Source organism: Artemia sp. Qi Xiang Cuo, unplaced genomic scaffold, assembly GCF_049724085.1.
Source record: "Artemia sp. Qi Xiang Cuo unplaced genomic scaffold, ASM4972408v1 HiC_scaffold_22, whole genome shotgun sequence".
Taxonomy (NCBI): Eukaryota; Metazoa; Arthropoda; class Branchiopoda; order Anostraca; family Artemiidae; genus Artemia; species Artemia sp. Qi Xiang Cuo.
Window position 1 is genome coordinate 4,587,185 of NW_028297431.1, and position 10,112 is coordinate 4,597,296.

The 10,112-nt window shown below is 35.0% G+C and overlaps 1 protein-coding gene across 1 annotated transcript; it reads left to right on the forward strand.

Moving 5' to 3' along the window:
• Positions 1-353: 353 nt before the first annotated feature.
• LOC148939080 (uncharacterized) lies at positions 354-9,650 on the forward strand. Its single transcript, XM_089107328.1, has 3 exons — positions 354-675; positions 2,222-2,380; positions 9,184-9,650. The coding sequence occupies exon 3, from the start codon at positions 9,191-9,193 to the stop codon at positions 9,587-9,589; it is 399 nt and encodes a 132-aa protein (XP_088963454.1). The 5' UTR covers positions 354-675; positions 2,222-2,380; positions 9,184-9,190; the 3' UTR covers positions 9,590-9,650.
• The last annotated feature ends 462 nt before the right edge of the window (positions 9,651-10,112 follow it).

Consider the following 10,112-nt stretch of genomic DNA (forward strand, 5'->3'; position numbering starts at 1 on the left):
TAAATAATCAAACAGTTATACTCATTTTGTAATTTTTGAAATTTTATTTTCATTCAAATATATTAGAGGGTGCGGTTAATAAATGAAAATAATTAATAAATTATTAATTAATTAACAAAAAGATAATAAAATAATTTAAAAGATAATTAAAAATAAATTTTTAATTGAGTAACAAATTGAAAATAATTTCGTCAATAAATGAAAATATTATTAAAATTTAGCCTCAAATTTTTATGGCAAACGTGGTTGGGGGGGGGGGGGCTAATCAAGATTTTTCACCGGGTGCAAGAGAGGCCAGAACCGCCATTGGGATTCGTAATTGTGTCTTTTTTTGCTTGGAAGGAGAAGGGGGGGATATCCCTAACTGACACTTGTGGTGACCATAGCCGAAAAACTGACGCTACTTAATTGTTAGTTTGCCTCGAGCAGATTTTTGTTGCGATTAGTTTTATTAGTACAGTAGTAATTGATTTTATTGGCAGCGATTACGGGCAGAAAATCGTCTACTGCGGCAGAAGGTCAGCTTGCTGGAGACAGAGTCGAGTGAATTAGCTGACAGATGAATACGAGGTCAAGTTAGTCGTGCGGATCAAGAAGAAACAGCATTCCAACTTCAGCGAGAATTAGATGCAATGAGACAGCGGGATGCTGAGATGACTGCAAAACTTCAAAAGGGTGAGCTTCCAAAATAATTTTTTTCTACCGCTCTAGCACACGAAACTTGTATCTTGGGAATATAAATGCAAGTCCATATCGAAAAAGAAACTTTTTGAACGCTCAGCAAGTGCAATTTTCTTTTTCAAAAATTTAATGGTTTCCTAAGCTTTTTTTAGTACTCTTTTTTTTAATTATTTTTTTCAAACAAAGCTTTTTTTAATACGATATGATTTGTCAAAATGAAAGTATTACACAAGGAATATTGATGCACCCCTGGATCAGTGGCGCCAATGGGGGGGGGGGAGTCAGGCGGAGTGATGGCCTCCCACTCGATTTTTAAAACTATGATTTTGGTATTTTCATTGATAAAAGCTGTTTTTTTTGTATTTTCATTGAAAAAAATATCCCTCGCAGATTCTGAACTATATATTTTGCCCCTCGTCCCCTTCCAACATTTTCATGAATTGGTGCCACTGTCCCAGATATTATGCATTTTGGATATTGTGCTTACGTTTTTTTCCCAAGACGTGAGTTTTTGCAGCATATCGTTTCAAAGGAAATTTATAAATTTTTGGTCCGTCTTACTCTTCAACTCTCCTATATTTGCTATTTATATTGGACCTTAAGTTACGCATATGCTTATATTTTATCGTTTTTTTCGCATTTTTCGCTCTTTTTTAGAACACCCATATCCTTTTTCTGCTTTTCTGTATCCTTTCTCTATCTCTATAATTACATTGTTAGGCCTATATGTAGGATGCGAACGTGTCTACCAAAATCATAGACGTACAATTCTCTTCATTTTTTTCCCCTTTCTTTTTGCTCTTGTGATTGTGTTTTTGCTCTTTTCAATTCACTATTTATGTCCTAGTTTAAAAGTTTGAAATGAAAAAAAAAACATTCAACGTTTTTTCTAACCAGCAAAATTTAAGAAGCCATACACTGCATGATATTTATATTGTTTTTCAAGGTACATTAAATATATCAGGGAACTTCTTAAAAGTTTTATTAAACATTTTTTTTTTTTTGGCTGTTTATTTTTCCTGTATATTATATTTATATAGTAACTTAAGAGTATTTCTAGACAATTTCGGAATGCTTTTTATTAAAATTACGAGTTTTATGTTAACATATTCTGTAACATTAAAGGGCAGCTTTCTTTTCTCTCTTTTTTAATTCACCTGTAATACTATTCATATTGAAATTTCGGGTACCTAAATACACCTTCTAAATGATTTTTATGAAATTCAGTTGCTTTGATTTTTAAGTTCCACTGCCAAACTAAAGGGAGCACATTTCTTCTATTTCTTCCTTTTTCTCCCTTTCTCTTTCTTTTCGCTTTTTAGCTCACTTTTATTTGTTTTCATATTGGAGCTAAGGGTAACTGCAAACAACTTTGGACGTGTCTTACTAAAATCAGTGGCTTCCATTTAGAGGTTTTTTTTTAGAAAAAAATAGAGGGAATGTGTTTTCCATGGGACTGTAGTGATATAAAGTGGATTTTCTTATCAGATATGCACACACTTGTCCAGTTTATTCTTGGTCTAACTATTTTTGTTTTCAGGAATAACTGAGACATGTTGAAGAAAAGAATAATCCATAGTCTGGTTCTCCTTCTTCGTCACTAGAGTGCAGCAGCGATGGAACAGGAATACAGTATCCTTCTTTGCAACCAGAACTTATGAAACAAAAAGAGGAATTGGTTCAATGTCTCCAAGAGCAGGTAGAATTATATGATTTTATGAAGACTTGATTTTATAGTTTTGTGATTATTTTGTTGGATGTTCTTTTGGTGTTTTATGAGGGATTCCTTCAAGGTTTTCAAGAGTGCGTTCAATCCCGTGATTAATATCTGGGGTGCGGAGTCGTCTTATATAATCGACTCCTACCCTGACTCAAAACGTTTTCGATATGTCGACTCCAACTCCGACTCCATTTAGCGAATATTTACTAAAACTCCGACTCCCCAATCACATTTTAAAACTTCATTTAACTAAATTGTATAAGTTATAGCCAAATTCAAATTTGTCTCCTGCTCGAGACATTTTCAATGTACCGACTCTAATTCCGACTTAAGGCGTTTTCAATATACCAATTCCGACTCAAGATATTTTCAATATAACGACTCCGACTCTGACTCCGACGCCACAGGGATGTTTTAAAGCTTAATCTAACAAGATTTTATAAGTTATGACCGACTCCAGACATTTTCAATATACCGATTTCAACTCCGACTCTGTTCAGCAAAAATTTACTAAAACTCTGACTCCACGAATTGGACTCCACAACCCTGGTTAATATTCATATAATTTATAACACTAACCTCCAAATATCGATGATATTGCATCAGGTGCATCAGGATAGGTTAGATTCACGGTGAATGGTAAGGACAACAAAAGAAGTAATACAAAAACTGTGTCGGATTTTCCAGGATTAGAGGTAGATTTACAATCAGGAAAGTATTGAGAGTCTTGAACTAGGTTTCCCCTGGAATGGGAAACCTAGCTTTAGAACTTTTACCATACCTGATACCATACCTTTCACCATAGCTTTAGAAATTTTACCATACTTTTTACAATAGCTTTAGAAATTTTATCATACGTAATTTTTTACCTTTTACCATAGCTTTAGACTTTTACCATACCTAGGTTTCCCCTGGAAGGGGGTGACTTGGTGGGAGTTAAACTGGAAGTGAATCCTTTGCACTTTCAGTTGTTTTCATAGTTGTGTCTAATAGATAAAAATTGCTTGAATGGTAATGAAACAAGAATGTACCGTTTTCTGGTTTAGTAGAGGGAACAACTTTAAAAATTTATGTTTGAATTGCAATAAAATTATCCCTCTTGATTTCTGGGAATATTTCTGGATTGCGCCTAAAAGTAAAGAGTAATCTTAATCCCTAAAACAAGGAGACTTTCTTCCATATAGGAGGGGAGCTGCCCCCTCCTCACCCCCCCCCCCCTCTTTTTTTGGTCCTAGAATTTTGGGAAGATGCTCGTTCAATTAGAAATTGAGAGTTCTAGTCCCTTTTTCAGAAGTGATTGGAGAGCAACCAGCCTCTATCCTAGAACCTTTTTTTTTATATCTGGTACTTATGTAGCTCCTTAGGACATCTGATCAACACTTCGAGGTGCCCATTTTGTCCAGAATAGTTGAAAATATCAATAAATGAGCCGCAAAAACTTTTTTCCTGATCAATTTGAAACTTACAGTTACAGCCGTAAGTCCTCGGGCCAGGGGGATTAATTCACAAAGAATTATTCAAAGCATTGGTCCCTCCTCTAACAAAGGGGGCTAAAAAGCGCCGAATTTTTTCGATTGGCCTGAGCAGAATGAAATTTTTAAAAATATATTGCACCCCCTCAAAATGTTTTCCGTGGGGAGGAGTTTTCTAGGGAGGATTAGCCTAGCATCATAAGGAACATCTTAATAAAAATAGTAACATTAGATTCTTTTTTTTTTTTGCTACTTTCGAGTATTTCAATGCCAATATCCATGGGTGCCCATAAGGCGGACAGGGGGCACCATCCCCCCCTCCTCCGTGCTGAATGACCCTGCCTTATATTTTTGTTTTGAGATTTGTATTATACAGCATTGGAAGTGCCGATTAGACCAGGTAAGCCCCAATAAAATTCAGCTCATGGGCGCTCGAGCTAATATCCCTTAGCTCAGCTCCACAAGATTTATGATTCTTCTTGAAAACAGCGGCTAAATTTAGAATCATCGGAAGGATCTATTATACAAGCCTAAATAAAACGCTATTTGTGTGTCGTGCAAATAACAGCTCAAATAGGGATACATTCTTTTGTTAGTCAGTAAAAACAATGACAAAATCTCTGAATATTTTGATCACATACATAGTGATCGTCATCAGCAGATGTGATCGAAATATCCAGAGATTTTGTTATTCTTTTTACTGTCTAATAAAAGAATTCATGTATATTTGAACTGTTATTTGTACGTCATGGAAAAGCTGTATGGCCTTCGAAAACACGTCATTTTCATTTTTACCATTTCGTTAATTTTGGTGTTTATATAAGGTTGACTTTTGCCAAAAGGAAATGGAGGGTATATTTATGTGAAACCTCTGAGACTACTTCTTAGTCTCAGATCTATCCATTGACAAAGCCAAGAAGAAATAAAATGTAGAAAAGGATCTAAACTTACTTAGAAAATCGGAAAATTGTCCTTTGTCCCCCGAATCTCAACCAATTTTTAACGTAACTTTGATCTAAAAAACCCTGTACACAAAATTTTAAACTTATGATGCGGTATATGGGTGGAACTGAGTCTCAGCTACATAACGATTAGTTTCAACTATGGTTATTGATTGTGGTCCAATCCCGCTTTCTATGCCTATAATCAGAGAAAAATTGAGATGGCTAGGGCACGTTCTGCGGAAGAGGAATAACAGATTGCCAAAGATTATCTTTGTCGGCCAACAATCTAGGCTAAACGGAAAGGACGTCGTCCGTGGTTGGGGTGTGATGATGTTGTAAAGAAAGATTTAAGGGGAAATGGGAACTTCCTGGGAGGTTCTAGAGAGGTAGGCTTTCAATAAATTAGGATGGAGGAGGAGCGTGTGTAGCTGTTTTGGCCTCAGGTGGCTTGGTGCTGCGGTGAGATATTTGTAGTAGGAGGGGAGCTGCCCCCTCCTCAATCCCCCTTTTTTTGGTCCTAGCATTTTGGGAAGATGCTCGTTCAATTAGAAATTGAGAGTCCTAGTCCCTTTTTCAAAAGTGATTGGAGAGCAACCAGCCTCTATCCTTGAACCTTTTTTTTATATCTGGTACTTTTGTAGCTCCTTAGGACATATGATCAACACTTCGAAGTGCCCATTTTGTCCAGAATAGTTGAAAATATCAATAAATGAGCCACAAAAACTTTTTTCCTGATCAATTTGAAACTTACAGCCGTAAATCCTTGGGCCAGGGGGGGGAGGATTAATTCACAAAGAATTATTCAAAGGATTAGTCCATCTTCTAGCAAAGGGGGCTAAAAAGCGCCGAATTTTTTCGATTGGCCTGAGCAGAATGAAATTTTTAAAAATATAGTGCACCCCCTCAAAATGTTTTCCGTGGGGAGGAATTTTCTAGGGAGGATTAGCCTAGCATCATACGGAACATCTTAATAAAAGTAGTAACATTAGATTCTTTTTTTTTGTATGCTACTTTCGAGTATTTCAATGCCAATTTCACAATTTAAATAGTATTCTTTTCGTTTCGGTTTGACGCCATTTTTGAAGACTTTTCAAATTCTTTTTTCAAAATTCCTATAAATTTGTTATCAGAATACCATTTTAATATTAAGATTAGTCAAAATACAAGTAATCATTCTCATATTCTTAAAATCAGTTATAAATGACAAATGTTTCTCACTCGGCAGTTTTTTTTAACGCATTTTTAAAGTTGTGGATACTCCAGAAACGAAACCAATAATTACCATTTTTGGTGCCGTATGGTACTTCATTTCGGTGCTGCACACACTTTCTGACGGTAAACACAATAAGATAACCAAGACTTCAAAGTTTCACCCCTCAATGCGGATTTTCAATGCTTTTTTCAACTATAAATCTACAAAAAGTACGATGCTACGATCTTTCTACGACGTTGACTGCGTACTAGATCTAGTGACTTTGGGCGTGCTGCCCAAACTCTTGGATGCTATTAAAATTAAGAATAAGCATAATTCCCTGTGATCTAAAATTTGATTTTTTTTGTTTTTTTTTTATTTGGAATTTTAAAATTTTAAAAAAAGACAAAAATAATAGTAGGTTACCAGCAGTTCAACAATGTGAGAGCTATTCATAAAATATGACAACGCTTCTATCAATAACATACAATTTAATTGAAAAATTGTAATATCAATATCAAAAGGTACAATATCAAAAAATGTGGCTTCCCATATCAAAGTACCTTAAAAAGGCAGCAGGTACTGGTTCCTCCTGATCCTTCTGTCTTCAAATCTCATCCACATCATGAAAATTATGACACATGCAACAATACTAATCCAAAACATAAAGTGGAGAAAACGATACAGGAGAAAACTATAGACGAAATATGTGACCCAGAAGGAGTAGGCCACTGCTCCAATGATTCCGATAAGAATGATGGCCACCAGAAGTGTAGCTAAAAAAAATAAAATAAAAAAATAAATTCGCAAAACAATGTTGTCAATTTTGCGCAAAAACAAACACGCAATTTTGCGTGTTTGTTTGAACCATATAGTGACCTAGTTAATTATTAAGTAACTTATTTTTCTAATGACAGCTGAGCCAGTATCCTATCAATGTGGTATCCAGAGGGGGGGGGGAGCATTACATTTAAATGATAATATCTCGAATTTTTTTTTATTGAAAGCAGGGATCCCCATTTTTTTTTTTTTATTTAAAGCAGACGGTATTTTATCAAGGTGGTATCCAGAGAGGGAGGGGGGGGGGGGGTAGTGAGCTATAATATTTAAATCAAAATACCTCGATTTTTTTTTAAGAAGGGGTGCCAATAAGTTAAATATTTTTGTTATTTAAAGCACAGACGCCAATAGTAATCGAAACTCCAAAAATAGGAATTTTGATAAGGATACACGCATCAAAAGAATATGCTTTTCATGGTGATTTCAATTATGAAAATGTCAGTTTAGACTTAAAGGTTGCACATCAAAAGTTAATAGCCTCAGAAAACTTGCATAGTTTTAGAAAAGAGAGAGAAAACCTCCAGAAAGTAAGCGACCATTACGAGAAATACATCGTCAAGTTCGGCATGGCCAAACACCTTATACTAAAACTTTCAAGGCCATATATGTAAAAACACGAAATTTTGTATCTTTTTACAACAAAATAGGTCACAGACTCGGGTTTTTTCCTGGGGAAAATCCCCGATTTTCCCCAGAGAAGAGGTTCATCCATTTCGAAAAGATTAGCCCAAGACCTCATCTTCAAAATTTGAAAATGATGACCCCAAAAATCCAGTTTTGACATTTCAGCCCCCCCCCCTCCTCAAATATCAAAATATATCAAAATATAAATATTAAAATATATATATATATATATATATATATATATATATATATATATATATATATATATATATATATATATACACACATATATATATTTTGATATTTATATTTTGATATATTTTGATATTTATATATATATTTTGATATTGGCATTGGCCAATACTCTGATTAATGCCCTTGTTCAGAGTCAGCAACAACCAGTACTGCCAACTCCGGCACCTTTGATGGCCCAGCCACTTATGGTAAGTATAATAGTTTTTGTATTGTTTCTTTTTCAATGTGTTACTTAAATTTTAGAGTTTGGACTCATTTATCAAAAATACATTTTTTTTTTAAACTGCAGCACCAGACCTCCTGAGGCTAGAAGCTTGTGTTTATTTGTATTTGCTTTGAATAATATTATTGTCCAGTCAAATGCATTCAAAGTAATTGGCAAATATTAAAAAAAAATCTTAAATAAACTGCCCAACACTGATTTCTCAGAAAAAAAAATGCTACAAACATTTTTATAAATATCAAAAAAACAAGCTCAAAGATTATAAATTCATTAACTTACCCCAACCATAACCAGCCCCTTTCAACAAAAGTAATGATAGTACAATATATGTCCATGGATTCATCAACAATAATTCCAGCATTCTTCTTCTGCACATGAAACAAAAATAAAAAAAATAATTCACTAGGCTACATGAAATTTTTCCTGATTAGCAGTCATTGAATTTAATGGTACTAAAAGTGAACATCCAGAGATAATACGTTTTTGAATATATTTTCATCTCATATAAGTTGCTCTTTTCTATCACTAAAAAAATCAGTTGAGAACTAGCCATTGAGAATAGGCTGTGAAGTTATAATTTTTGTCCGTTTTAAGTTTCAACTTCGCTCTTTACTTCGTTCAGAAAAAGTTGTTTTAAAAAAATTAATTCCATATAGAAGCGTGTCTGAACGCACTTTAACTCCTATAGACTCTACAAATTTTCTTTTAGTTCATATACAGGGCCAGGGCCATATGTAGGGGGCGGGTGAGTTTGCAGGTTCAAACCCCCCTATATTTTCTCTATTTTTTCATCCTTTTTTAAAAATCTCCTAAAATTTTTAATCTATGTATTTATATAAAACTCACGAACGGAGTTTTTTTTAGGTCACCCCCCCCTCAATCAATAGGTATGGGGACGCCCCTTTTGAGGTCTAATTTACTGTTTAAAATTTTTATTGACTGATTAAATATTTTAAATTTTAATCCTTTTACAAAAACCTATGGCGAAAACAAAATATATAATTTTATTGAACTTTAGTCGTATGCAAATCAGGAGACAAGGCGTTCCCTACTCCCTGGCACCGGCTGGCGCTCACCGGTGCCGGTAGAATTTCATGAAAAAATTGCTATATTACAGATTTTCATGTATCACCAGCTGTAAAACCCGGCCCAGTACTGGCCATCACCGGGTAACATACCAATTAGGTCATCCCTCGTCAAGATGTTATTTACATGTTATTCATCTGTTCTAGGTGAAAAATGGAGACCCAGTCACTGAAACAGTTTGCCAATGAGCCTGCATTACTCTTTTCAATTTCCCTGGACAAATCCAAAAAGTCAGCAGCGTGGAACTTTTTTGGTGGCCTACTTCTGAAGAAAAACGGGATTACTAAGGAGGTGGATAAAGACCATTTTTATTGCAAGCTGTGTTTACAAAAGGCTGAGAAGGATGCCCTGTTCAAAGACATTTCCCGAGGTTTGGCAAAGTACAAGAGGAAAGTAAGCACGGGAAACTTGATCACACATCTCAAGGTGAACCACGAAGAAGAGGAAGAGACAAAGCGAGCCTTCAAGCTTGAGATGAAAAAAGACCCAGTAACACAAAGAAGAAGCCCATTTGGAGCATTATATGGGATTATTACTGCTCTATATTCTTGAAGTGTTTTTGGTACTTGTCTAATATACCACAACCAGTCGAGAATTTGTGACGCAAAAAATAGTCAAGCAGCTTCTATAACCTGAGAATTTCTATTGTTCGCTAAGAAAACAGTGGTTTATAACTCTATTAACAATATTACTGAGGGTTATACTGGCAAACCCCGTGCACGAGGTTAGGTTAGGTTACTTAGTTACTCTCTGAGCTGCTTCCCCCCTCCCACCCTACCTCTCACATATATAGCCCAAAAGTGTTTCTCAACTATTGACTTTTCATCATATTGTTTAATTTAATTAGCATTAATCAAACTTTACTTCTCGAGTGGTTGTTTTGTAACAGACAAATACCATGTTTTTCGCAACCTTTTCATTTTATAGGATTTTTTTAAAATCGGTTCTTTTATAATCAATGAAACTCATCATGCCTTAACTGAATGACTGAATATATGACATCATAGGAGTAAATTTGAGAAACGGCTACCCCCTCCCCCGGTGATTCTTTGCCTCTATACACTTTGAAAAAACT